Below are 26,494 nucleotides of genomic sequence, written 5' to 3'. Positions count from 1 at the left end.
CAGATGGTTTTTATAAACAATTTTTATAATACGAGAGGCATTTGCTTCTTGTAACATTTTCAGTTACAGTAGTGAAGAGGTAAGAGATAGGATACCCACATCCTTCCCAATCAGATCCTCTTGATTCTCCACTATTCCCCATGGAGCGATGCCTATAATGCAGATTCTTCCTCTGGACTTGGAAGCATGGTCCTTCAGTGCATCTCCTACATGGCGAATGACCCCTAAAAGTGAGCCGAATAAACGTGATTGCAACATCATTTTAGCTGATTGGAACAACAGAATCCTCATTTTAATGATTATCTCTTGTACCATTTGCAACGATAACTTGTATTTATTTAGCACCTTTAACATTGCAAAACATCCTCAAGGGCTTTCACAAGGGCTGGTTTCATGCAAAGTTCAGACTAAACCACAGAATTAGGACAGGTGATAGAAAACTTGTTCAAAGCTGACCCTCGAGATCTAGCCATGCAACTATTGGAGTGTCAATGTCAACCATTTTAACACTCAAGACCACTTTCTAAAAATTCATTCGTAATTAGTTCTGTGCAACTCATAGAGTCATAGAGCATGGAAACAAACCCTTTGGTCCAGCCGGTCCATGCTGAACTGAATCCCAAACTAAACTAGTCCCACTGCCTGCTCCTGGTCCATATCCCTCCAAACCTTTCCTATTCATGTACTTATCTAAGTGTCTTTTATAATTTGTAACTGTGCCCACATCTGCCACTTCCTCAGGAAGTTCATTCCAAATGTGAACCACCCTCTGTGTGAAACATTTGCCCCTCATGCCTTTTTTAAATCTCTCTCTCATCTTAAAAATATGTCCCCTAGCTTTGAAATTACCCCATCTTAGGGGAAAAAAGACATCTCCCATTAATCCTATCTATACCCCTCATGATTTTCTAAACCTCTATAAGGTCACTTCTCAACACTCCAGTGGAAAAAGTCCCAGCCAATTCAACTTTTCTTTATAACTCAATCCTTCCACATCTGGCAACAACCTGTTAATCTCTATTGAACCCTCTCTAGCTTAGTAATATTCTTCCTTTTACAGGGTAACTAGAAGAGGCCTCAGCAATGTCCTATACAGCCTCAACATGACTTCCCAACTCCTATACTTGTTGGAATTCATTTGCTAGCACCCCATTCTTTTTACAATGTCTGAGTGTTTCTGCTTAATCTCTCCTGCCAGAGCCAATGCTTCAGATATCAGCTGTAGATATAAACTGTTCTAAAAGGCACGTTGATTTATCACTATTAGTTCCTGAGTTACACTTGGGCAGAAATGACATGGATATTTACACCAGTTTCTATGCTGATCTTTCCACAGGAATTTATCAGCCTGGACATTAAAAAAAAAACTGGCATAAAGTGAATTAAAAGTAGGATAAAAGAATTGAAACATCAGCCCTCTCCTTTCTTGAAATTCCTCTTTATAGTGATGATATGCAAAGTAAATTGGGAATCAAAGCCTCATTTACACACACTGAGTACAATGTGTTTGAGACAAAAAAAGGACAAAGTTGGAAACTTTTATCTTTTGCATGAATGAGATCATGATGCCCACGTAAAAGCCAGAAAATATTCTGTGTCTCAATAAGAGTGAAATCTAAACTATTGGATATGCATAGCAGAAATAATGTCAATGGAATATGCTGAGCCTGGAATTTTATTGTGTAATTGTAGGAAATGGATGTACTTTGGTGTTACGCTTGGTGTGGATGGCAGAGGAATATTGATGTCAATGGAGCAGTCAGGTGTTTAGGAGACATACAGACTCCAAAAATGGAGCAGACATTGCAAGAAACTTGTGCCCAGCGATTCCTGCGTCCTGACCCCCATGCCTATGTTTCAGTTGTCAGAAATCCCTATTATTGTGTCAATTGTCAAACAGTACAGTCACTAATCCTTATTCCGGTCTGTCAGTTAACATTAAGTACACACACTGATCCCTATTTCTATGTATCAATTGTCAGACTGTACACACTGTTCTCCGTTGCTGTGTGCTAGTTAACATGGAGTATACACATTGATCGCTAGTCCTGTATGTCAGAATGTACACAGACTGATCCCTATTCCTGTCTGTCAGTTAACATTAAGTACAGACACTGATCCCTATTTCTGTTTGTCAGTTGACAGATTGGACATAGTTTGCACCCCTTGCACAGCCATTACCTGTGTGCTCCATTAATCAGATTATATGCAAGCTCTCTCCTGAACTGAAGGGGAACCAGTGAAAATGTGACCATTGTGAGATGCAGCAGACAGGCTGATTGCACAATGACCAAACAGTAGGCTGCAGATCCTACTGTGCTGTCCTCGCTTTGTTGCCTAACCTGCTGAGGCAGTGATACCTGAAATCAGTATCTGTGCAGGATCATCAGGGCCATAGGGCTTATTATCATTAAGTTCCATTCATGTGCCTATTACTATTTCAATAGTGTTGGTGACCAGTCTCTCCTTTCCTTTAGTTCTTCATCATTTTACTATTCTTCGGATACTTTTTGAGCCTTCTGTTGTGAAGGTAGATATAAATTACTTGTCCCCTAATAATTCTCGGTGTACCTACACTATAAGGATGATGGAAGTTCACCATCACCTTCTCCAGAGCAGTTAGAGAGTGGAAATTAAAGCTGGTCCAACCGGCAATGCCCACATCCCATCAACAGATTAAAAAGAAAGGAAAGAAACAGCTGAAAATGAATAGACAAAGATAAAACTGGGGCTAGATAGAGAGCAAAGACCCAAGTCAAAACCAACTGCAGATATACAGAATTAAACAGACTGAGTGAACAAACACATTTACCTCCAAGTAATTAATTCCACCAGGAAGAAGGGACTTGTCAATGTCGATTGCCAGTGTCTACTTTTAATACAGTTGTCTTAACACTTGAATTGTGGAAATTCTTAACAAAACTCATAGTTAAATACTCAAAGAAAAAGTAAAATTATTCTTTACCTGTGTTCACACCTCCAGTGAATATCCAAGCCCCTGTTGTCATTGCAGCTTTAATTAAACCTTTTCCAAATACTTGCTTGAGTTTGGGTTGGAGTTCAAAGTTTTGGAGGCCTCCATGAATGGAGATGAGTAGCTTAGGGAGGTCCAGCTGCCATTCCTTTGTCATTAGATGTAACAGGAGATCAGGCTTTGTGTCAAATGAAACACGCACATACTATAACAGAAATGGGAAAAAGAGGAGAAACCAGTAACAAGATTGTAAAGAATCCCTACAGTGTGGAAACAGGTCACTCAGCCCAACAAGTCCACACCAATTCTCCGAAGAGTAACCCACCCAAACACATTCCCCTACCCTATTATTCTACATTTTATCCCTGTTAAATGCACATCTTTAAATTGTAGTAGGAAATCAGAGCACCCAGAGGAATTCCACGCAGACATGGGGAGAATGTACAAACTCCACACAGACAGTTGCCCAAGGCTGGAATCAAAGTTGGGTCCCTTGCACAGTGAGGCAGCAGAGCTGACCACTGAGCCACTGTGCCATCACCATACTTTCCCACTGCTGGTTTCTGTTTATACTAAATGTTTATAGAAGTACAGAGAATACATTTTCTCAGTGTCTACTCCCTCAAACAACATAAGACAACAACATTTTATGTTTCATTGAGGACAATCATTGGACAATCGCCTCATCCCAGGAACCAGTCTAATGAATCCTTACTGTATTTTTTTAACGGCAATTACTTCCTGCCTTTTGGTGAAGAGGCTACAACTGGACACAATATTCCAGGAGTGGTATCACCAATGCCCTAAGTAAGCACTTCAGCCAATGCCCTAGTGATTGCCACATTCTACTTGTGATTGTACTGGACCTACATGGGCAGCATGGTGGTACAGTGGTTAGCACTGCTGCCTCACAATGCCAGAGACCCAGGCAACTGTCGGTGTGGAGTTTGGACATTCTCCCCGTGTCTGCTTGGGTTTCCTCCAGGTGCTCTGCTTTCCTCCCACAGTCCAAAAGTGCACAGGTTAGGTGAATTGGCCATGCTAAATTGCCTGTAGTGTTAGGTGAAGGGGTAAATGTAGGGGAATAGGTCTGGGTGGGTTGCTGTTTGGAGGGTTGGTGTGGACTTGTTGGGCTGAAGGGCCTGTTTCCACACTGTAAGTAATCTAATCTAATCTACAACATTAAGAATATCAGAAGTCATGGAGCCAGAAAATAATAGCTTCCCTAGTCCACATGGGCACTTAATCTCAATTTGTTAAGGGTGTCCTGGCCCTTATCCATTTGAAAGAAAGACAGACTTACATTTCTGTAGCTCATTTCATAACCCCTAGGATGTCCCAAAGTGCTTCACAGGTATTCATCTACTATTGCAGCGATGTAACTGGCTGATTTGCACACAGCACAAGCCCATAAATAGCAGTGTCATATTGACCAAAAAATCCGATTTTCTGATGGTGATTGAGGGATAAGCATTCATCAGAACATTGGAAGAACCCTTCTGCTCTTAACTTAAGTGGTGCAATGAAGATCTTGTATATTCACCTGAGAGGGCAGATGGGGATTTTTATTTAAGAATCTCATCTGAAAGACAGCACTGTCAAGAGTGCTGGAATATCTCAGTACTGAACTGGGAGCATCAGCTTATGTTTCATGGTGAAGTCTCAAGCATTGCTCTCAAGTTCACCCGTTCTGACTAAAACGTCAGAATGTGTTACCCACTGATCTGTGGTGGACCTTACCATTGCAATTGATTATCTTTGTTAACAATCAACACTTACATTTTGTACATCCAGGGCCTTAGCAATAACTTATTAGAGTCTTTAGAGATGATTAAAGCTTTGCTTATTACCATAGCTTTATTGGAGTGTCCTCCTCCTTGGAATTCGATAGTTCCAAAGGCATCTGTGGGGCTGAGCTGGGTATGTTTGCTGATGGACCACTTCTCCGAGTGCAAATCATTCTTTGTGATTCTGCTTTCAATACTTTCATTCTGACTGATGGAAATAACAGGAGGCAATCCAACATGTTGACCCATCAGTCGACCACAACAACACCTGCCATAGCAGAAACAAACATGTCTTATTAGATTAGATTAGATTACTTACAGTGTGGAAACAGGCCCTTCGGCCCAACAAGTCCACACCGACCCGCCGAAGCGCAACCTATCCATACCCCTACATCTACCCCTTATCTAACACTATGGGCAATTTAGCATGGCCAATTCACCTGACCTGCACATCTTTGGACTGTGGGAGGAAACCCACGCAGACACGGGGAGAATGTGCAAACTCCACACAGAGAGTCGCCTGAGGCGGGAATTGAACCCGGATCTCTGGCGCTGTGAGGCAGCAATGCTAACCACTGTGCCACCGTACCGCCCACCACCACTGTGCCACCGTGTGCTTCAGCATGTGGGTTGCGCTTCAGCGGCTCGGTGTGGACTTGTTGGGCTGAAGGGTCTGTTTTCATGTATTTCTTTTCATGGAAGCAAAAGCATAATTTATCAAGGTTCCATTTGAAAGGCTGTGCTGTATGTTTCTAAGAGCACATACAACCCTTTATAGATGTCGTGAAAGGAAAGATTTCCCTTTGCGCTCCCATCACAGATCAAATGTCAGATTGTGAGCCCTCTGTGCTCAGGTCTTTATGTGCCCAAGAAGTCCTCCCTGTCAATGCGCTTTCCAGCTACTGCAGAGTGCCTGGTGGTGTGGGCAGCCTATAGGTTTCCTGCACCCTCCCCAAGACAGTGACTTCTTCTGATCTGGAATGCATTGCTTCAAATGGTGATGGAAGCAATCTCAACAGCGAATGGACTTCAATAAACTGGAAGTGAACAAACATTTGAAAAGGAATATTTTACCAGGGCCAAGGAGAAAGTACAGAGGGGGTTAACTTAATTGGGGCTGGCATTGGCAGGATGAGCTGAATGGCCTCCTTTTGTACAATATGATTTTGATTCTGTCCTTTTTCACAGTGGTCTCATTTCCCCAGTGTCAGAATTACCCCCTGGATGGGGGATGTTGTGGTGCAGGAGAGGAAACTCACATACTTCAATCTGCTGGTTAGGATTTCTGCTGGGAATCCACCACAGATTACTCACTTAGAGGAATGGGCTAGGGATTGGGTGGAGTATTGGTTCAAGACTGAGAAGGTTACGGCAGCTCTCCCATGTCTCACAATGGAAAGAATACAGCAGATCTCAGTCTGACCTTCACTGGATATTGACATACAGTCACTGGAGTTTGCCTCAAGAGAATGTTGAGACCAGTTTTACACCAACAACATCAACAACTTGCATATACATAGCACGTTTAATGTGGTAAAAATATCTTGAGATGCTTCATAAAAGAATTAAAAGAAGAAAATCAGCTCTGAATCATATATGGAAGGTATAAGGAGAGAGAAAAAGAAATACGTTTGACGGGGCATCCTAAAGGTGGAGAGAGACAGAGAGGCAGAGAGATTTAGGAAGGAAATTTCAAAACTTCAGGTGAAGGTAGCTGAAAGCACAGCCAACAATGATGCTATGATGAAACTCAGGAAGGGGCAAGATGCCAGAATTGGAGGGTCACAGGGATCTCAATGAGTTGTAAGGGTGGAGGAGCTATGAAGATAGTGAGGAGGCCAGGGGAGGGTATGAACCCAGGTTTTAGAATTATAAAATTCACTCAATGCTTTTTCTGCACTCTCAATATTAATCAGCAATTGAAATGTGTGGCCTTACAATCTTAATAACACAAAGGATTGGTCCACTGAGTACGTAGGAGGATCTCCAATTAGAGGTGCTTTAACAATTAAAAGAAGTTCAAATTATTGATAGTCACCGTTCTTTTCTCAATAGCAAACTGCATTAAATATACTTTACCAACAAATCTATTACCTATGGTGGTCTTTGGTGCTCGGTATTATGTGGACACATTCTCTTTTGCAGAATGCTCTCTCTATCCATGATTTCTGAGCCTGAAAATCACAGAAAAAATAATATTTCAGAGTAATTGTCTACAGAAGTGCAACATAAAGTAAAAACTGATGATTCATTGAAATGTAAAACATCAACTTTGAACAATAACGACAGTAGCAAATGGAAGAAATGCTGTCTGCAAAAAGAGTATTTTTTGGGTTCTCTCCAGAACAAATGACTTGTTTTAAGTTTCACATCCACTTGCACAGTCTGTTGTAAAGTTGTAACAAATGACAATCTAGGAAAAGAGTCGCTACTCAGTTGTGTGGTTTTTTTCTGTTGTGATTTGTTCACACGTGAATTGCAGAATTTTTAATGCAATTTACATTCGAGGGCTCTTATGATGCCCCTACCTATGAGCCAGGAGGCCCAGGGTCAAATCCCAGCTGCTCCAAAGAAGTGAAATAACATCATTGAACAAGTGGATTAGAAAATATCTGCAACTTTAACTCACCTTTTAAATTTTAATTGTTGTTTACATTGTCTGACGAGTTAGTTTTAAAAGCATTGTACTGGAGACAGACATTGCACACAAAATTGGCTAAGATGTATTAATCAGTGAGTTTTCATTAATTGTAACTATTTGGTGGTATTTGAAGAGGCTTTAAAATTAAGCTGGTACTTTAGGATGGAAAAACACTAATGGACATCTTCAAAAACTTTGAATACGTAAAAAAAACTAAGGAATAGCGAAGAATTGAATAAGGAATCTATACCAACTTAATTTGGAAAAGCTTCTAAATTTTATTTTCAAAAACTGCTCTTAATTAACCAAAACCAAATTACTCACAGCCGTTGGGTTGACACCAAATTAAATTTCTACTTTTTTGTGATATACTGATTTTCAGCCTAATTAAACATGTTATCACTCTTAAAGACTTCAAGGAATATTTTCTAAGACAAATTTTCAAATGCTACCTTTCAAAATGCTGGTTAATTGCACCAGCAACTTTAACCTCTGAAGGTGGGTGAATGAGTTTCAGCAAATTCTTGGGAGAAAGTTTTAAAACAGGAGTAATTTTAAATGCTATTTCAGCTCGAATTGGAAACTCTTCCAAAGAGGAATCGCTACCGCTCCACCTTTTAAGGAGCGAGAAGTGAACGCAATGTTTCAAAGAGTGTATGAGTCTAGATTTTGGAATACAAAATAAAGGTTGGAGTGGGCTAATCTCTTCACTCAGAGTCACAAGCTTTCTGTATCCACGTTATATTGGTTTGCATTCAAATGTGATCTATATGGACTTCAGTAAGGCGTTCGACAAGGTTTCCCATGGGAGACTGATTAGCAAGGTTAGATCTCACAGAATACTGGGAGAACTAGCCATTTGGATACAGAACTGGCTCAAAGGTAGAAGACAGAGGGTGGTGGTGGAGGGTTGTTTTTCAGATTGGAGGCCTGTGACCAATGGAGTGCCACAAGGATCGGTGCTGGGTCCTCTACTTTTTGTCATTTACATAAATAATTTGGAGAAAGTGAGGACTGCAGATGCTGGAGATCAGAGCTGAAAAATGTGTTGCTGGAAAAGCGCAGCAGGTCAGGCAGCATCCAAGGAGCAGGAGAATCGAAGTTTCGGGCATGATTCCTGAAGAAGGGCTTGTGCCCGAAATGTCGATTCTCCTGCTCCATGGATGCAGCCTGACCTGCTGCACTTTTCCAGCAACACATTTTTCAGCATAAATAATTTGGATGCGAGCATAAGAGATCCAGTTAGTAAGTTTGCAGATTACACCAGAATTGGAGGTGTAGTGGACAGCAAAGAGGGTTACCTCAGATTACAACAGGATCTTGACCAGAAGGGCCAATGGGCTGAGAAGTGGCAGATGGAGTTTAATTCAGATGAATGCGAGGTGCTGCATTTTGGGAAAGCAAATCTTAGCAGGACTTATACACTTAATGGTAAGGTCCTAGGGAGTGTTGCTGAACATAGAGACCTTGGAGTGCAGGTTCATAGCTCCTTGAAAGTGGAGTCACAGGTAGATAGGATAGTGAAGAAGGTGTTTGGTATGTTTTCCTTTATTGGTCAGAGTATTGAGTACAGGAGTTGGGAGGTCATGTTGCGGCTGTATAGGACATTGGTTAGGGCACTGTTGGAATATTGCGTGCAATTCTGATCTCCTTCCTATTGGAAAGATGTTGTGAAACCTGAAAGGGTTCAGAAAAGATTTACAACGATGTTGCCAGGGTTGGAGGATTTGAGCTAAAGGGAACAGGCTGGGGCTGCTTTCCCTGGAGCGTCGGAGGTTGAGGGGTGACCTTATAGAGGTTTGCAAAATTATGAAGGGCATGGATAGAGTAAATAGGCAAAGTCTTTTCCTTGGGGTGAGGGAATCCAGAACTAGGGGGCATAGGTTTAGGGTGAGAGGGGAAAGATATAAAAGAGACCTAAGGGGCAACTTCTTCACACAGAGGGTGGTACGTGTATGGAATGAGCTGCCAGAGGAAGTGGTGGAGGCTGGAACAATTGCAGCACTTAAGAGGCATTTGGATGGGTATATGAATAGGAAGGGTTTGGAGGGATATAGGCTGGGTGCTGGCAGGTGGGATTAGATTGGGTTGGGATAGCTGGTCGGCATGGGTGGGTTGGACCGAAGGGCCTGTTTCCGTGCTGTACATCTCTATGACTCTAACTGTGAGATGTTTAAAAAAAATTGTTAACTGTGACAAATACAAAGTTCAAATATCATTGGATCACAGACTTGCATGAGACCTAGAACATAAATTGGCAAAAACAAAGCAACAAATGAAATAAAAAACTCATTTATTAGTTGTCAAAAAGGCTTGATGATTTATTCATTCTTTTTTAAAATCTTTCATGGGACAGCAAGAACAGCATTTATTACCCACCCCTAGCTGCTCTTGAACTAAGTGGCTTGCTAGATCATTTCAGAATGCAGTTAAGAGCCAAGCACATTGCTGTGTGTCTGGAGTCACATATAGGCCAGTCCAGGTAGGAATGGTTGATATCCTTGGGTAAAGGACATAGTGAACCAGTTGTTAACTACAATTGACAATAATTGTTGTGGTCACCAATGCTGAAACTAGCTTTGTAAATTGATTTTGAATTCCATCAACTTCCATGGTGAGATTTGATCACAAGTCCCCAGGGCATCAGCCTCTGGATTATCTGTCCAATAGAATTAACAGTGGGTGGTGATAATCAGGTGGTGACTGCAGTAGGTGGCCAGTTTGCAGTAACAGTTTTAGACCTGGGAGTAAGGTGAATCTACTTTGTGCTCGCTTGAATGTTTTTCTTTTTGTGGGGGGACATGAGTGTTACTGAACAGTGGAGGAATTTATTGCCATCTCTAATTGTCCTTAGGAAAGTAGTAGTGAACTGCCTTCTTCTACTGCCACAGTCCATGAGGGCTAGGTACATCCACAGTACTGTTGTGGTGGGAATTCCAGGACAGTAAAAGAATAGCAGCCTAGTTGCAAGTCAGGCTGGCGTGTGACATGGATGGGAATCTGCAGATGGTGATGTTCCCATACATCCCTGTTCTTCCAGATGATAGAGGTTGTAGATTTAGAAGGTGCTATCAAAGCAAATTTGGTGAGTTGCTGCAACATGTCATGCACATGGTACACACTGCTCTGGTGACAGACAGAGTCAATGTTTAAGGTGATTTATGGGGTGCCAAGAGGAGCAACCTATTTTGGATGGCATTGAGCTTCAAGTGTTGTTGGAGCTATACTCATCTGGAAGTATTCAATTACACTCCTGACTGGTTCCTCGTAGATAGTGTACAGGTTTTGGGACATCAAAAGGTGAGTTCTGTATGGCAGAATTCCTAGACCTGCTTTTATAGCCACAGCATTTATATGGCTGATCCAGTTCAGTTTCTGAGTGTTTTGAATGTGACAAAGGTGTCACTTCACTACATTTTAGAATGCAAATATTTGACTGAAATGCTACTGTATAGACCAGTTGAAACAAAGGACAGAGTCCAACACCATCAGAGAAGGTGAATAGTAATTGTATGAGTCTCACATCAGTGGTAAGAAAATAAGCGGAGAAATCTTCTGAAGGAGAGAATTAATTTCCACCTGGACAGGCAAATTTTGATGAGGGACAGTCAGCATGACTTTGTCAGACAGAGGTCATGCCTAACAAGTCTCGTGAATTTTATGAGGCGACCAAGTGTGTAGATTAGGGTAGTACAATTGGTGTAGCTTTTTCATGGATTTCAGCAAAGCCTTTGACAATTCCCACATGGGAGATTGATGAAGAAAGTAAAAACACTTGGGAACTTGTGAAGTTGGATCCAAAATTGGTTTAGTGACAGGAGACAGAGGGTGGTGCTAGAAGAGTGCGATTGAAGCCAGTGTCCAGTGGTTTACCACAGGGATCGGTGCTGGTTTCCTTTTTGTTTGTGATAGGTATAAATGTTGTAGATGAAAGTTTGGGGTGATGATAAGTTTGTGGTTGCTGTGAAGATTGGCCAGGTGGTTGACAGTGAGGAGGGAAGTGTTAGGCTACAGGATGATATAAATGGATGGTCAGATAGGCAGATCAGTGGCAGATGTAATTTAACAAGAAGTAACAAGACAAGTGAATATCAATGAATGGCAGGACATTAGGAAGCTCAGAGCAACAGAGCGATCTTGGGGTACTCGTCCACAGATTCCTAAAGCTGGTAGGATAGGTTAATAGAGTAGTTAAGAAGGCTTACAGGAAGTTTGTCATCATAAGTTGAGGCATAGATAATGAGAGTAGGAGGTTATGTTGGAGCTGTATCGAACTTTGTTTAGACCACAGCTGGAATACTGTGTGTAGATCTAGTCACCACACCATATGAAAGATGTGATTGGACTGGAGAAGGTGCAGAGGAGATTCATTAGATGCTGCCTGGGATGGAGCAGTTTAGCGATGACGAGAGGCTGGATAGGCTCAGGGTGTCTGCTTTTGAGCAGAGAAGATTTGGGGGGCTGCTGATAGAGGTGTATAAGATTGAGGGGCATAGATAGCATGAATAGATAGCGTTATTTCTCTTAGTTGAGGGATCACTAACAAAAGTCAGGAGGTTTAGAGGGAATTTCAGGAAAAAGGTTTTCAGCCAGAGGATGGTGGAGGATTGCAATGCACAGTCTGGGAGGGTAGTTGAGGTGAGTGATCTCCCAACCTTTAAAAAGTACTTGAAATATCATGATGTTCAAGGCTATGGGCCTAATGCTGGAAGGTGGGAGTAGTGTAGATATAGTGTAGCTTTGGTGCTATAGACTCAATGAGCTGAAGGGTCTCTTCTGTACTATATGATTCTATGAGAACATTTTGTATATGTGTTTGTGTAGTTTTACAAATCTAAGTGGAATATTTATGTTTACATAGACTGTGCTTTGAAAAAGGAGGAGATGATGACTTATTGGTATTATCATCTGACTGTTAATTAGATTACTTACAGTGTGGAAACAGGCCCTTCGGCCCAACAAGTCCACACTGCCCCGCCGAAGCGTAACCCACCCATACCCCTACATCTACATCTACATCTACCCCTTACCTAACACTACGGGCAATTTAGTATGGCCAATTCACCTGATCTGCACATCTTTGGACTGTGGGAGGAAACCGGAGCAAACCCACGCAGACACGGGGAGAACGTGCAAACTCCACACAGTCAGTCGCCTGAGGTGGGAATTGAACCCGGGTCTCCAGCGCTGTGAGGCAGCAGTGCTAACCACTGTGCCACCGTGCCGCCCTAGAGACCCAGGCTTCTGGCGACCCAAGTTCAAATCCTGTTGCAACAGATGGTGGAATTTTAATTCAGCACAAATCTGGAATTAAGAGTCGAATGATGACCATGAAACCATTCTGAGTCTCAGGAAAAGCCCACCAACTTTACTAATGTCCTTTAGAGAAGGAAATTGCCATTCTTACCTGGTCTGGCCTCTTTGTGACTCCAGACCCACAGCAATGCTGTTAATCCTTAACAATTAGGGATGGATAATAAACACTGGTCTAGCAAGCAATGCTCTCATCCCATGTATGATTTATTTTTTAAATGGTTTTTAGCCATGGATGCATTTTCTATTCAAGTTATTATATATTTTCACTCACAGTTGTTGTGATCTGTATGGTATATGTTTTAATTATCACCAATTGGTGAACACACACAAAATAATTGTTTAGATTAGATTAGATTAGATTACATTACAGTGTGGAAACAGGCCCTTCGGCCCAACAAGTCCACATCGACCCGCTGAAGCGCAACCCACCCATACCCCTACACTTACCACTTACCTAACACTACGGGCAATTTAGCATGGCCAATTCACCTAACCTGCACATTTTTGGACTGTGGGAGGAAACCGGAGCACCCCTGGAAACCCACGCAGACATGGGGAGAAAGTGCAAACTCCACACAGTCAGTCGCCTAAGGCGGGAAATGAACCCGGGTCTCTGGCGCTGTGAGGCAGCAGTGCTAACCACTGTGCCACCGGTGTTAGCACTGCTGCCTCACAGTGCCAGAGACCTGTGTTCAATTCCTGCCTCAGGCAACTCTGTGTGGATTTTGCACATTCTCCCCGTGTCTGCGTGGGTTTCCTCCGGGTGCTCTGGTTTCCTCCCACAGTCCAAAAATGTGCAGGTTAGGTGAATTGGCCATGCTAAATTGCCCGTAGTGTTAGATGAAGGGGTAAATGTAGGGTCTGGGTGGGTTACGCTTCGGCGGGTCGGTGTGGACTTGGTGGGCCGAAGGGCCTGTTTCCACACTGTAAGTAATCTAATCTTGTTCTTGACTTCACTATTGTCATTCCTGTAAAAACTTGCTTAAAAGATTAAACAAGACTTATGGGGTAACATAGAGACCACTTCTTTCAAAATATTGACGGTATTTGCCTCCTATTATTACCAATGGCAAGTGCATCACAGGAATATTATGAACAAATGTTATTATAAACCACAATAATGGACTGGCATCCAAAAAACTCCTTAATTAAATTCAGGTTTGTACTTTTTACTTATTGATTCCCATGTTACTGGAGTGTGAAATTAAAATCCTTGTAGAGAGTAATATAATATGGAAATTTTATTTTTTTTAATAAAGGAATGACCTTTTACCAGATTTTCCATCTCACGTTCAGAAAGCATTTGCATTAGCCATTTGGCAGTACGCCCTGTTCCATAAGTAACTTCAGAGTATTGGTCAGTAATTAAAAATTCTACAAACTGCCATTTCTTAGCCTTAATAGTGCAACATGTTGACACAGGAGAAAGGTGCTAACCAATAGGTGGGGTTGGGAGGGGGAGGAGTTAAATACTGAGGGTCACAACCAATAAATTCTGAAAGGAACTTAGGAGAAATCTGTTTATCCAGAGGATGGTGAGAATGTGGAATTTGCTACCACAAGAAGTGACTGAGGAGATAAAGAAAAGTGGAGTTTGGGCAAGTGCAGATCTTTGTTGGTATTGTAGCTTCAGCTGAACCTCAGGGAAAGCTAGACAAGCACGAGTGAGATAAAGTAATAGAAGGATATGCTCATAGGGTGAGATGGAGTAGGGTGTTGCAGCTTAACATCTCACTCCATCAATATCTCCTATCCCTTTCTGTCTCATATGTTTATCAAGTTTCATCTCAAACCCCTTACACTCACACATGCACACATACACTCTCACAGACACTCACAAACCCCCACCCCAAACACAGACACACACACACACGCTCACATACGTTGTGGGGTGAATTTGCACTCACAGAGTTACATTATACTTTGCTCAGAAACTGCATGAATCCATGTAAGACTTTGTTAACTCATTTTTTAGATTAGAATCAGTCTAAACATTATGGCACAGACAGCAGCACACAGGGGGCTAACACCTTCAACACATTATCTGGGCTGACACCAATTGTTAAAGTTAACCTGAGAATGTAACTTATTAAAAAAAGTTTTGTGATTTACATATGAAAGAAGTGAAACTAACATGGTCATTCTAACAGATGAGAGACTTAACAAACAATCAAGGTATTTTTCAATGTATAATTTCAGGTACATTACACTGTAAACTTTTGCTATAAATTCTGTGTCTTACAATTGTGTACCGTACTCCACAACAACCTGATGAAGGAGCAGCGCTCCGAAAGCTAGTGCTTCCAATTAAACTTGTTGGACTATAACCTGGTGTCGTGTGATTTTTAACTTTGTACACCCCAGTCCAACACTGGCATGTCCAAATCACGTTATTCTCATCAAACACACCCTACAGTATGAGTTCCACATTCTCACCATGTAGATACAGCATAGCACTGACAGAGGCTAGGGAACAGACTGCCTGGGGTGACAGATTTGGCAAAGCTAGGTGTTTCAGTGCAGAAAAGGTGGAAAAATGTTTGAGAAGACAATCATAGAAAGAAGCAAAAAAAAAAGACTCTTCGTTAGATGTTCAACTGGTTAAAAAGTAAAATAAAAAGCTTGCATTGCTGCAGTGTCTTCCACAACTTCATGATCCACAAAGTGCTTTCTGATCAGTGAATGTGATTTGCTGGCAATGTAGTCACCATTATAATGGTGGCAAAAAAAATCAGCCAATTTGTACTGAAGGACAATCAGCATGATCCTACAGGAACAGTGGTGAGCAGGATTGACCTTTTCACCTCCCACCTGCAGATGGGCACCAGAGGTTGGTGACATGCCCATTTCTCATTGGATCATTAAGGACATCATTAACTCCCATTATAATCAGGGCATCAAAGCTCATTGTCAAAGCTGAACTCACCCATGGAAAGACTGTTCTCAAAACAGTTCACATTGAACTGACATTCCCTTTTCCTGCTCAATCTGTCATTGCTTTGTTTTACACTGCTTAGAAGTCCTCATTATTTGGGACCATTCTGAATTCATCTCGACAGAAGCATATAATTTGCTTCAACTTTAATGAGATGGGCGGAAATAATGCAAACTTAAAACATTGCCTTTATTCTGTCATTCTGAGTGTCTCTGGGCTTAAGAGCGAGATGAAGAAAACTGCGAGCATCAAATATTAATGCAGTGTGGGATGAGATGGGAAATCTGTGATCATTTGTAAGTCACTGACACAGTTTAGAAGACGGAAGTCTACTTTTGAAGTGAAACTCTTGAAATATATTAATGAACTACAAAAGAAATCCTTCACATAGTCTTCATGACATTGAAAGCAATTCAAGGGTGAGGCACAAGTGTTGATCTTATTCTAGAGCCCAATGTGCCAGATCCTCCTTTTCACTGAGGTCTCTGAAAGGTCTTTCTTTGTTTGTAAGGACACATTCCCTCATGCACCCTGGTGTTCAGGTACCATGACCTGAGGGCATTAGCATCCATGAGACATGGCAAAGTACTATAGCAGCCTGCTGTTGTGTTCAGCAGCATCGGGAACCAGGAAACTCATACCACTTGTCAATAATAGGGTTCACAGGCAGAGGATCAAAATATTTGGGCTGCATTATCCATGGGCATCATGTCCAACAGCTGGACTTGAACTCTGGCCCAGAGGTCAGGGAATTATCACTGCACAACAAGACCTCCCCGGATGGCACCATGAGATGGAATTGAAATGGGAGCCAGGGAATGGTTTCTCCTGATTTTTCACTGTCTGGATTAGTGGTGCTGGAAGAGCACAGCAGTTCAGGCAGCATCCAAGTAGCTTCGAAATCGACGTTTCGGGCAAAAGCCCTTCATCAGGAATAAAGGCAGTGAGCCTGAAGTGTGGAGAGTCCACGCTTCAGGCTCACTGCCTTTATTCCTGATGAAGGGCTTTTGCCCGAAACGTCGATTTCGAAGCTACTTGGATGCTGCCTGAACTGCTGTGCTCTTCCAGCACCACTAATCCAGAATCTGGTTTCCAGCATCTGCAGTCATTGTTTTTACCTCGTTGATTTTTCACTGTGGCATTCCTGGAAGGTTGCAGGAACTAGCAGGGTAAAGAAGGAGGGAAATCCTAGATAGAAACAAAAACTGACTTCCTTTTGTTTAAAGTTTATGATAGGAGAGTGCGAGAACCTAGTACAGAATTCCTGTCAGTGATATAAGTGGTTGATGCTTATCTGGTTTGAATAATGTCTCTCCGTTCACCGTTTTCACAGATAATCAGTTCCAGTGTAATGAAATAGAATAAACATGGCAACACAATTTGTATTTGTTTGAGGTTTTGCCACAATGCTGCTTGATCACACTTCTCAATCTTCTGCTCTCAGTTACTCAACCTGTTCTAATCCCATTATATTCAAGTGTCTTGCCATCACACCATCTAATCTGGTTTTACATCTTCCTTGTCTTCTTCCTGACACTCCCATCTCCATCATTCACCTTACCATATTTCATCTCAATGTGCGCCCGTTGAAATAACTCCACAGAGCCGGTACCCTGTCACCCCGTCACCCTTTATTTGCACATGGGGAGTTCTTGACACTGATCTGGCTCCCTCAGAGCCAGCACTCAGAGTGGACAGGATGTCTGACACTCCTGTTTATATTTGTCAGCCAGGGGTCCCTGATTGGACCAGATTGACAACTCCAATCAGGGAACTCACATTCAATGAGTTTTCTATGCCTTTTTTTTCTCTAGAGCATAGGAGACTGAGTCATGACTCTATAGAGACCTATAAAATCATGAGAGTCATAGATAGGGTAGAAAGCCAACAGCTTTTCCCCATGGTTGGGGAGACTATAACTAGAGAGCTTAGGTTTAAGGTGAGAGGGGAGAGATACAAAAGGGTCCAGAGGAGCAATTTTTTCACACAGAGGATGGTGAGTGTCTGGAAACAGCTGTCAGAGGAAGTGGTGTAGGTTAGTACAATTTCTTCATTGAAGAAACATTTGGATAGATGCACAGATGGGATAGGTATGGAGGGATATGGGCCAAATGCAAGCAAATGGGACTAGATTAATTGTGAAAAACTGGGTGGCATGGACAATTGTGAAAAACTGGGTTCCATGCTGTAAACCTCTATGACCTGGTTGACCTCGTTACAATCACTACACCTGTGTAGTGCTTTTACATAAGTAAATGAACGGTACTACAGAACTTAAACATTGCTAAAATGAGACAAAAAGTTGAAGCTTTCAGAGGTTTTTCATCTTGCTCTGATCCGTATTAGGATGCAAGAAGCAGACTTGAAGGAGGAGATACCATTTTATGAAGAGTGAGAAGAGGGTGAGTGTTGATTGGTTGGGTTACCATTGGCTGAAAAATGAAAAACAACCTGAAACATACAAAATCCTTATGGGACTTGACAGAGTAGATGAAGAATGGTTGTTTCCCTTTGTGAGTGAGTTGATGACCAAAAGGCATAATCTCAGAGAAGAGGGGTCACCTATATAAGAGAGAAGTGAGGAGGAATATCTTCTCATAGACCATAGTGAATCTCCCCTTTTGTAGTCTGTACCTACCTACATGTGTGACTCACTGAACTGTTGGGTTTTATCAGCTCTCGTCCTCACTATCAATGTCCAGCATCCATGGCGTTAACCTTTTTTACAAGTAAGAAATTCACTACCAAGAATGCCTACAGTTCTTCTCCCCCTATTTTCTGTTTGGTTCTCTAATTACTGGTCATTTTTGCTTTCAATTTCCCTTCTGGTGTTTTATTAGGTATCAAAAAACATTCTTCTTCCACCTGGAACACTCCTCCTGGCATGTTACCCTCTCCAGATCTTTTCATTAGGAATTGTCATTAGCTGTTTCAACTTCTCTGCTCCCATCACCGACTCTAGCCTGACTCCCTCAGGACATGCTGCATGCTGTTCTGAGATCAAACCCAAACATTGTCATCAAACTCACTGGCAAAGATGGCACTGGTGCTTTTTGGAATACTGACCTCAACTTAGCTGACTGAGGCCATCACTGACCTCTGCAGACTGCCCTCCTGTCAACTCCATAGTCTCCCAACATTAAACAGCCCACTTCTATCTCATTCCCAAAAATCCATAAATAAGAGCTGTCCTGGTCATCTCAGTGTTGTCTTGCTGCCCCACCGAACTCATTTCTCCCTAGCTCAACTCACCTTTTCTCCCCATGTACTGTCTCTGCCTCACTGTATCTGCAAGCCTCACTGACCAACTCACTATTCCTGTTTCTGACTTCTAGAAACTTTGGGAATTTGCTTCTGATATTGAATTCACCAACTCTCAATTCTATTTCCGTGTTCAGTCCAAGTGCTGACTATTTTCCGATCCGACAATACTGAGCAGTTAAGGAGATAATTCAGTTGGTGAACTAGTTCACATGATGCCCCCGCAGGACATTGTCAGGTGACAATCTGAGCAACTTGGTGGGCAAAAAATGGTTCAAGCTGAAGAGCAAAAGTTATCTAATAGTAAGAGCTATTGGATACCCTATTATAGAAAACTCTGACCCATTAGATTACTGAACTGAGCTGGAGGGCATATGTATCACAAGCTCATGATTTGTACATTAAGCCAACTAAATGCTAAATATTAATGGTACAATGAAACATATCTCCAATGCCAAATTTATTTTTATTTCTATTTCTTGGGCTAAAATGGGTCATACTACATAAGCCTCACTTCCACCCCCCTAGCCATCTAACCCTAACAGCTTCACTCCCAGTCTTTTCCTCTTCATGGTTTTCCAACGTTTTCTGAAATGTATCTATTCTCGGTATCACAACCACTTTCTGCTAGCAAGGTCCACATTCCCATTAGTTTCTCGGTGAAGAAACTTTTCTTGAATTCCTTATTAGATTTATTACAAGTCTCTTACATTCATAGTCCCCTGTTTTAGATTCTCCCTGAAGTGATGATGCCTCTGTAAGGGCAGCAGATATGAGGGAATACCGTCGCCTGCAAGTTCCCCTCTAAGCCACTCACCTTCCTGACATTGTTGTTCCTTCACTGTCGCCGGGACAACATCCTAGAATTTCCTCGCTGATGACATTGTGGGTATACCTGCAGCACGTTGGACTACAGCAGTTGAAGAAGGTAGCTCACCACCACCTTCTCAAGGGCAAATAGGGATGGGTAATAAATACTGGCCAGCCGGCGAAAGAGAAAAAGAATCAGTTACGTTCCCTAAATTTGAATGGTAGCAACCGAAGACAAGTGGGTAGCTGGTATGTCTCTATTTTCTTAAGTATCTACTGGCAGGTCAGCTCCAACCTTTCAGGTGCGCAAACTGAGAAAGAAGAATGTGAGAAAGAGAGCATGGTCAAAAATTAATAAGCAGGACCTTTGAACATAGAACCTATTCCAAGCACCACACCCGCCAATATTTAGATTCATTCAGATTTTATTGTCATGTGTATCTGAGTGAAAAGAGCACAGAGACGCCACTCCCCAGTGACATCATAGTTAGAATTTTTTAAAAAGGGCTAAAATTAAAGACACAGTTACAACAGGAAAAGAAAATGTCCTGATCACCCTTGCTACTGCCCCCGCCATGAGTCTGGGCTCACCAAGCCCAGCTGCACTGAATCCACCAACGCTGCTTCACTGCTGCCAATGCCACTGCCCTCGGTTCCTGTGTCTCACCACCATCTGCGCCAGATTTGCCAATGCTGAACTCTTTCTCACATTCTTCTTTCTCAGTTTGCGCACCTGAAAGGTTGGAGCTGACCTGCCAGTAGATACTTAAGAAAATAGAGACATACCAGCTACCCACTTGTCTTCGGTTGCTACCACTTCAGCAGGACAAAGCAGGTGAATGTATGGTTGGAATTATGTTACAGGTGGGATCCATCTCTGGAGAAGAGGCAGGATGTGTTGTACCTAACCAGAGATGGGACTAACTTCCTGTTTTGCTGGTTCTATTGAACTACCTTGGCAAGGGTGTGTGAACTAAATGGTAATGCTACAGTGGAATTCAGAAGAACATGGAATATTAGGAGAGACATAAAGCATTGGAGCTGGAACTTGTAGGTAGGTTCAAAGTAAATTGGAAGCTTATGGTGTCCAATTTAGGATTACTGTGCAGAGTGTAATAAATCATTTGAATGTTGCAGGGATGGACAGTCACATAGAAATTTGATTTTGTGGTTATGAAAGAAACCTAGCTCAATGAAAGGTAAGACTGGATATAAATACCAGATGTTCAGGAGAAGTAGGAAAGGGGAAAGCATTGTGGCATTGATAAAAGGAATGTTGCAGTCATGGAGAGGGAGAGAGACATCCCACAGGGATCAAGAGAAGAATCTATTTGGGCTGAGGAACAAAAATAATGCAATTACACTGCTATGTATAATGAATAGGTCACCAATGAGCAAGAAAAATATAGAGGACAAATTTGCAGGGAAGTTACAGAGAGTGACTATTGTGACATGGCATTTAGGTTGGCTATACGAAAGAACAAGGAATAATCCAGATTAAGAATAATTAACTGGGGGGAAATGGTTAACATGCAGAACTGTAACTACCTCATGGACTGTGTTTATTGAAGAGATAGTTCAGGCACAGTCCAGGTATATTCCCTCAACAAAGAAATAGAGGGCAAAAAATATACAGCTTCCTGGAAACAAAAAAACATAGAAATTAAGATGAAGCAGAAAAGCTGTGACAGAGGTTAGGTGGACAATGTAGCTTGTGAATTGGGCTAAATATAAAAGGTTCAGAAGTGAATTGAAAAAGCACACGAGAGAAACAAAGAGAGAGACTGTGAAGAAATTAGTAGTTAACATAAAAAGGAATCCCAAAAGTCTTGTACAGGAATATAAATAATAACAGAGATACGTTGAAGAATGGGAACAATCTTAGACCAAAAAGGGACCTACATTTGGAGGAAGGAGGTAGGGACATGATTAAGCTATTAAATGAATACTTTGCAACTGTCTTCACCAAGGAAAAAGATACTTCCAAGGTCATTGTAAAAGAAAATGGCAACTCTGAAACTTGAATTGTTCAAAATTAATAAGGCGGAGTTATTGGGGAGGCTGTTTGTACTTAATGTTGATAACTGTCAAGCTTTGTTTAAATTTAAACCAGGCAGGTTGATTTTGATTGGTCAAGGCATTGCCTGAGGATTGATTTAGAGGATGCCTTTTGGCTATTTTGTTAATTTTAAAGAGGTGCAATGTATATCTTGGCAGTTAACTGTCAGTCATTAGCTGCACAATACATTATCCATGGCAATGCCTCGACCAACCAGAATCCACCTGCTGACTAATCAGCACTCTTTTCTCCAGCAGCCTAAAATGCTGTTCCCTCTTTGGTATTCTTCCAAATGACCTGATCAATACAAGCTGGAAATGTTCAACAAAGCATGTTTATTTTCAGGTATACTCAAGTTCTCTACCACCAAACAAATATTGATATGTTAATTTTCTAGACCTTGGCACACAGAGCACAACTTCAAAATTTGTGGACAACATGAAGCTTGAAAGTTTTGTTAGCTGTGGGGAGGATAGTGTAGAACCTCAAAAGGACACAGACAAGTTGATGGAATGTGGTGTGAGGCTGAGGACATATGGCAAATGGAGTTCAATATGGAGAAATGTAAAGAGTCTTGAAGAAGGATTACACTTGAAACGTCAACGTTTACACTTCCTGATGCTGCCTGGCTTGCTGCGTTCATTCTGCTGTGCTCGTCTATTAAGAGTTCAATTTTGGCAGAGATATCTCGGAAGTATTATATAGAAATATAGACAATTTTAAAGGGAGGTAAAAGCAGAGAGACATGAGTGTATAAGTTTAAAAGCTCTTGAAGTACCAGGACAAGATTAAAGGGTGGTTAACAACGCATATAGCATCCTATGTTTTATCAATAGGCGCATAGAGTACAAAAACCAGGAAGGTACGTTGAACTTGTATAAAACATTCATTTGATCAGAACTGAAGTATTACATCAGTTCTGGATACCACACTTCAGAATGAAAATGAAGATGCTTGAGACAGTGCTGAAAGGCTGACAAGAATATTCCAGAGATGAGGAAGATCAATTACATAGGTGGAGAAGTGAGGAAGGCAAGGTTGAGAGGAGATTTAATAGTGGTGTTTAAAATGGCAAAACAAGCAGAAGCAATCAAAACATGTGGAAAAACGTGAGTGGTCAGGATCTGGAATGAACTGCCTGAGAGTATTGTGGAAAAAGGATCAGTCTAGGCTTTCAACAGGGAATTAGGTTTTCTGAAAGGGAGGAATACACATAGATTTGGGGAAAAGGCAGGGGAATTGCACAAGGAGGATTGTTCCAGAACTGCCGCAGAAGGCTGGATGGCCTCCTTCTGTGCTAGAAGCATTCTATGAATTGAGGTCAAAAGGGCTGATGCCCGAAACGTCGATTCTCCTGTTCCTTGGATGCTGCCTGACCTGCTGCGCTTTTCCAGCAACACATTTTCAGCTCTGAATTGAGGTCACTCATCAATCTTAACTTTTCTCAAGAAACCAGTTACTGCCTGTTCCAGTCTTTCTTGATGGATACTGCCAATCTTTTTTTTTACTTCTTCTGTGCCTCCCTATGGCTTTAATAGCATTGGAGCCAGACCTGTGTATAATAGTCCAAGCATTCATATGAAGTGATCATGACCCAGTACCAGTGATCACTGAACAAGTGGGGTCATGACAGTGAGCACTGACATCCCAGTTGAAAGAAATAAGTTGTATTTCTGTAGCATTTTTCATGATCTCAGGGTGGCTGAAATGTTTTACAGTTAATAAAGTAGCTTCTGAAGTATTGTAAAATAGAAACCACAGCTGCAAATTTGCACACAGCTAGATTCCACAATCAGCAATGAGATTCTGAAGAGATCAATTTTTTTTAGTCATGTTGTTTGCTGGGTAAGCAATGGCCAGGAACCAGGGAGAACTGGCCTGTTCTAATTACATTTGACTATTTTCTCTTGCTCTTCTAGGTTATGAAAATTGTTACCATAGATTATAGCTAACATCAAACAGCCATGTTGATATTTCTACTCTCCAACTTGCAGGTAGTGATACTACTATAACACAGATTGTGAATTGAATCTCAAAGTACAATATTGCTGCATTATCAGGGGTTTGCAGGGATTGAGTGAAGATATATTTTTCTATTGCATTTCAGTTGATCAATTTTACATAACATCCAAATCTATTTCAGTCCTGAGGAAGGGCCACAGGACCAAAATTTTAACCCTGATTTATCTCCACAGAAACTGCCAGACATGCTGAGCTTTTCCAGCAATTTCTTGGTTGCATTTTACACTATTTAAAATCTGCATTAATCAGCTTTCACAATTCAAAAGGATACCAGTTAATAGTATTAACTATACCTTTAAAAGCAGAAGAAAAGATAAAAGTTAATTTATGATCCAATTTTAAGTCCCAACATTTTTATGTCGCCTTGAAAGGATCAATGAAACTGAGATTGCTCTTGGTCCACTTTGCAATGATCTTCATAAAAAACCTGACCCAGCTGAAGTGAGTGGTTTAACAAACTTATACATTCTCATTGTTATTTCATTGGGGTCTTATCGTAAAGGTTATTTGTATGCGATTGTACAGTTGGAACTTTATATCCACATTATCATAAATGGCATTCTGTTGATTAGAAATAACTGAAATAAATATCAAATTAGCATTTTTACATCACATGTACCCATTAATTTTAGCATTAATTGGTACAGTATTGCTTAGATTTCCCTTTTTAACTAAGCATTATGTATAAAGAGAAACAAAATCGTTAAAACTCATCTTCAATACTTTACGAAGTGACTGTTGTCTCTCTTTATCTCATGAACAAGCTGAAAAGCTTGAGCTAATTAAATCAAATTATTAATCCTAACAGTTCTTCAAGCACAGACCTCAGGGTGTCCTGCTGAAATGCTATCAATTCTAAACACGTTACAGACTGGTCAGCCGTAAGTTCTATCTTAGTTTGATTCTTATTTGAAGGGTATTCAGATTTTATGCGCAACAGAAAGAACCTCAATGATTGCAAAACTATTCAAGAAGTTTTAGCAAAACAATTGTGAACATAACCTTTTACAGTATTTGTGCTTAGTCAATGCCACTGTTCTTGAGTGTGCTCTCTCTCTCTTAAAACTCACATCTAGCAGGACAGAAAAATAAAATTACTTCTCAGCTAGTAAATATAGCCCTTCGAACAATTTTCAAAGCATACAGAGTGACTGAACTCCAGAGATAAAGGTTAGGCAGTAGACAAGTTGAGTACTTTAAGCTTTAGGCTTAAGCTCACATTTCATAAAGTCTTGTACATAAATAAACACAGCTCACTTTGAAAAACATTTATGAATGCAGCAATACCTGTTGAAGGCCTTTTTGAAGTTACAGACTGCTCCTATTTCGTGTGCACTTCCAGTGAGCAACAACTCCACACAAACCATTCCCTTGGTTCTTGCCTTATGCTGTGTCTGCGCTGCTGATAGACAGCCCACTCAACTCTATACTCACACTCATTTAAAAAAAAATACACACACGCAGTAATAGGCTCTGGGTCCATTAGGTACTCGGCATGTGCTAAAGGGACTGGTTGCATTTTACTAGATCTGTCCACACATATTGCCCCTTAAAAAGCAAATCTGGGTTTGATCTTTTAATCCAAGAACAAAAGGCTCAAAATTTTGGATTTCCCCTCAACTTGAAGCAGGTATTTTGTTTTAAATGCCTGCATATGAAAACTCTGCTGAGGGAATGTTTAGCCATCTTATAATTCCACTGGAGAAGCTAATCCTTTGAAAAACAGCAAGCTAATACCACAACATTAAACTGTGATCGAGCCAAATATTTTTAATCTTGGGAATAATTAAGTCACTCAATGCTGTACCCCCCCCCCCCCCCCCCATCAACTGGACACATAGCCTTAATGTACCTGAGTTAGATTAGGAGATCAAGACCAATATATTGAGAAGGATGGTGGGGAATGATGGCGTCTCTATGCAACTACTTTCAGATTTATAAACTGCCAACAAACAATGACTTTAATTATATTTTGAATAAAAGTCCCATTTTTCTCTGTCTGTCAGTAGATAGCTACAGAAACACTTATCGAGGAATTCTAATTCTTTCTGAGAGGGCACTAAATTGCTGATGAGTGAGCAAATGTTGAATGAGGTACATGAGCAGACAAAGGAACTGGTTCTTCCGTTGTCACGGATACCTACTTTCCATTTGGATGGTGTCCATGCTGCAGGTCACTTTTCCTGTTTCTCTCCGGTGCTGAGGAATGAAATCAGAGGGGAAGCTGATGGCTTCCTTCTTCATTTTTTTCCACCAAACAGGGAAAGGCTTGGAATGCCAACACCTAGATCTGATTCATTTTATCAACTCCGTGCCTCATGCCTTCTTATCTGAAATAATCAGACTTTCTTTCCCTTATACTAATGCTTGATCTTATTTAAGAACTGGCATTCACAGGATAAGCATGTGAGAAGACAAAAACCTCTTTGATTTAGTCTCCAAATCTCGTGGTAGTTAATGCCCTGACCAGTCCCATGATTATAATCCATTTATCGAGGCAGTCAGAAGATTGGGTTTGTTCTGAGCCATGTTTAATTTTTTTACTCAGATTTTCAATTGGCTATAAATGTACTTTGCCAACTTCATCGGGATTGTTAGGTCATTTCACCAATGCCAACTTGTCCAAAAATCTTTTATTATGCATTAGATTTCTGTAAAACCACTAATAAATGCACAGCTTTGTACCTCA

General features: G+C 41.2%; 1 protein-coding gene across 6 annotated transcripts in view; it reads right to left on the bottom strand.

The window, feature by feature from the left end:
• Window positions 1-26,494, bottom strand: part of trpm3 (transient receptor potential cation channel, subfamily M, member 3) — a 561,085-nt gene that overhangs the window by 110,380 nt on the left and 424,211 nt on the right. For 4 of the 6 annotated variants that reach the window (XM_072588222.1, XM_072588229.1, XM_072588237.1 and 1 more), the window contains exons 2-5: window positions 6,856-6,935; window positions 4,825-5,029; window positions 2,966-3,179; window positions 100-224 (exon numbers count right to left, since the gene is read on the bottom strand). In XM_072588222.1, coding sequence (XP_072444323.1) covers window positions 100-224; window positions 2,966-3,179; window positions 4,825-5,029; window positions 6,856-6,935 — 624 coding nt within the window. Of the gene's footprint in view, window positions 1-99; window positions 225-2,965; window positions 3,180-4,824; window positions 5,030-6,855; window positions 6,936-19,731; window positions 20,003-25,092; window positions 25,331-26,494 lie in introns of those variants that run through there. The other 2 variants (XM_072588255.1, XM_072588262.1) reach the window with 2 other exon arrangements.

Source organism: Chiloscyllium punctatum, chromosome 2 (assembly GCF_047496795.1).
Source record: "Chiloscyllium punctatum isolate Juve2018m chromosome 2, sChiPun1.3, whole genome shotgun sequence".
Classification (NCBI taxonomy): Eukaryota; Metazoa; Chordata; class Chondrichthyes; order Orectolobiformes; family Hemiscylliidae; genus Chiloscyllium; species Chiloscyllium punctatum.
The sequence above is the reverse complement of the archived record's forward strand: the minus strand, read 5'-3'. Positions and strand labels throughout refer to the sequence as shown.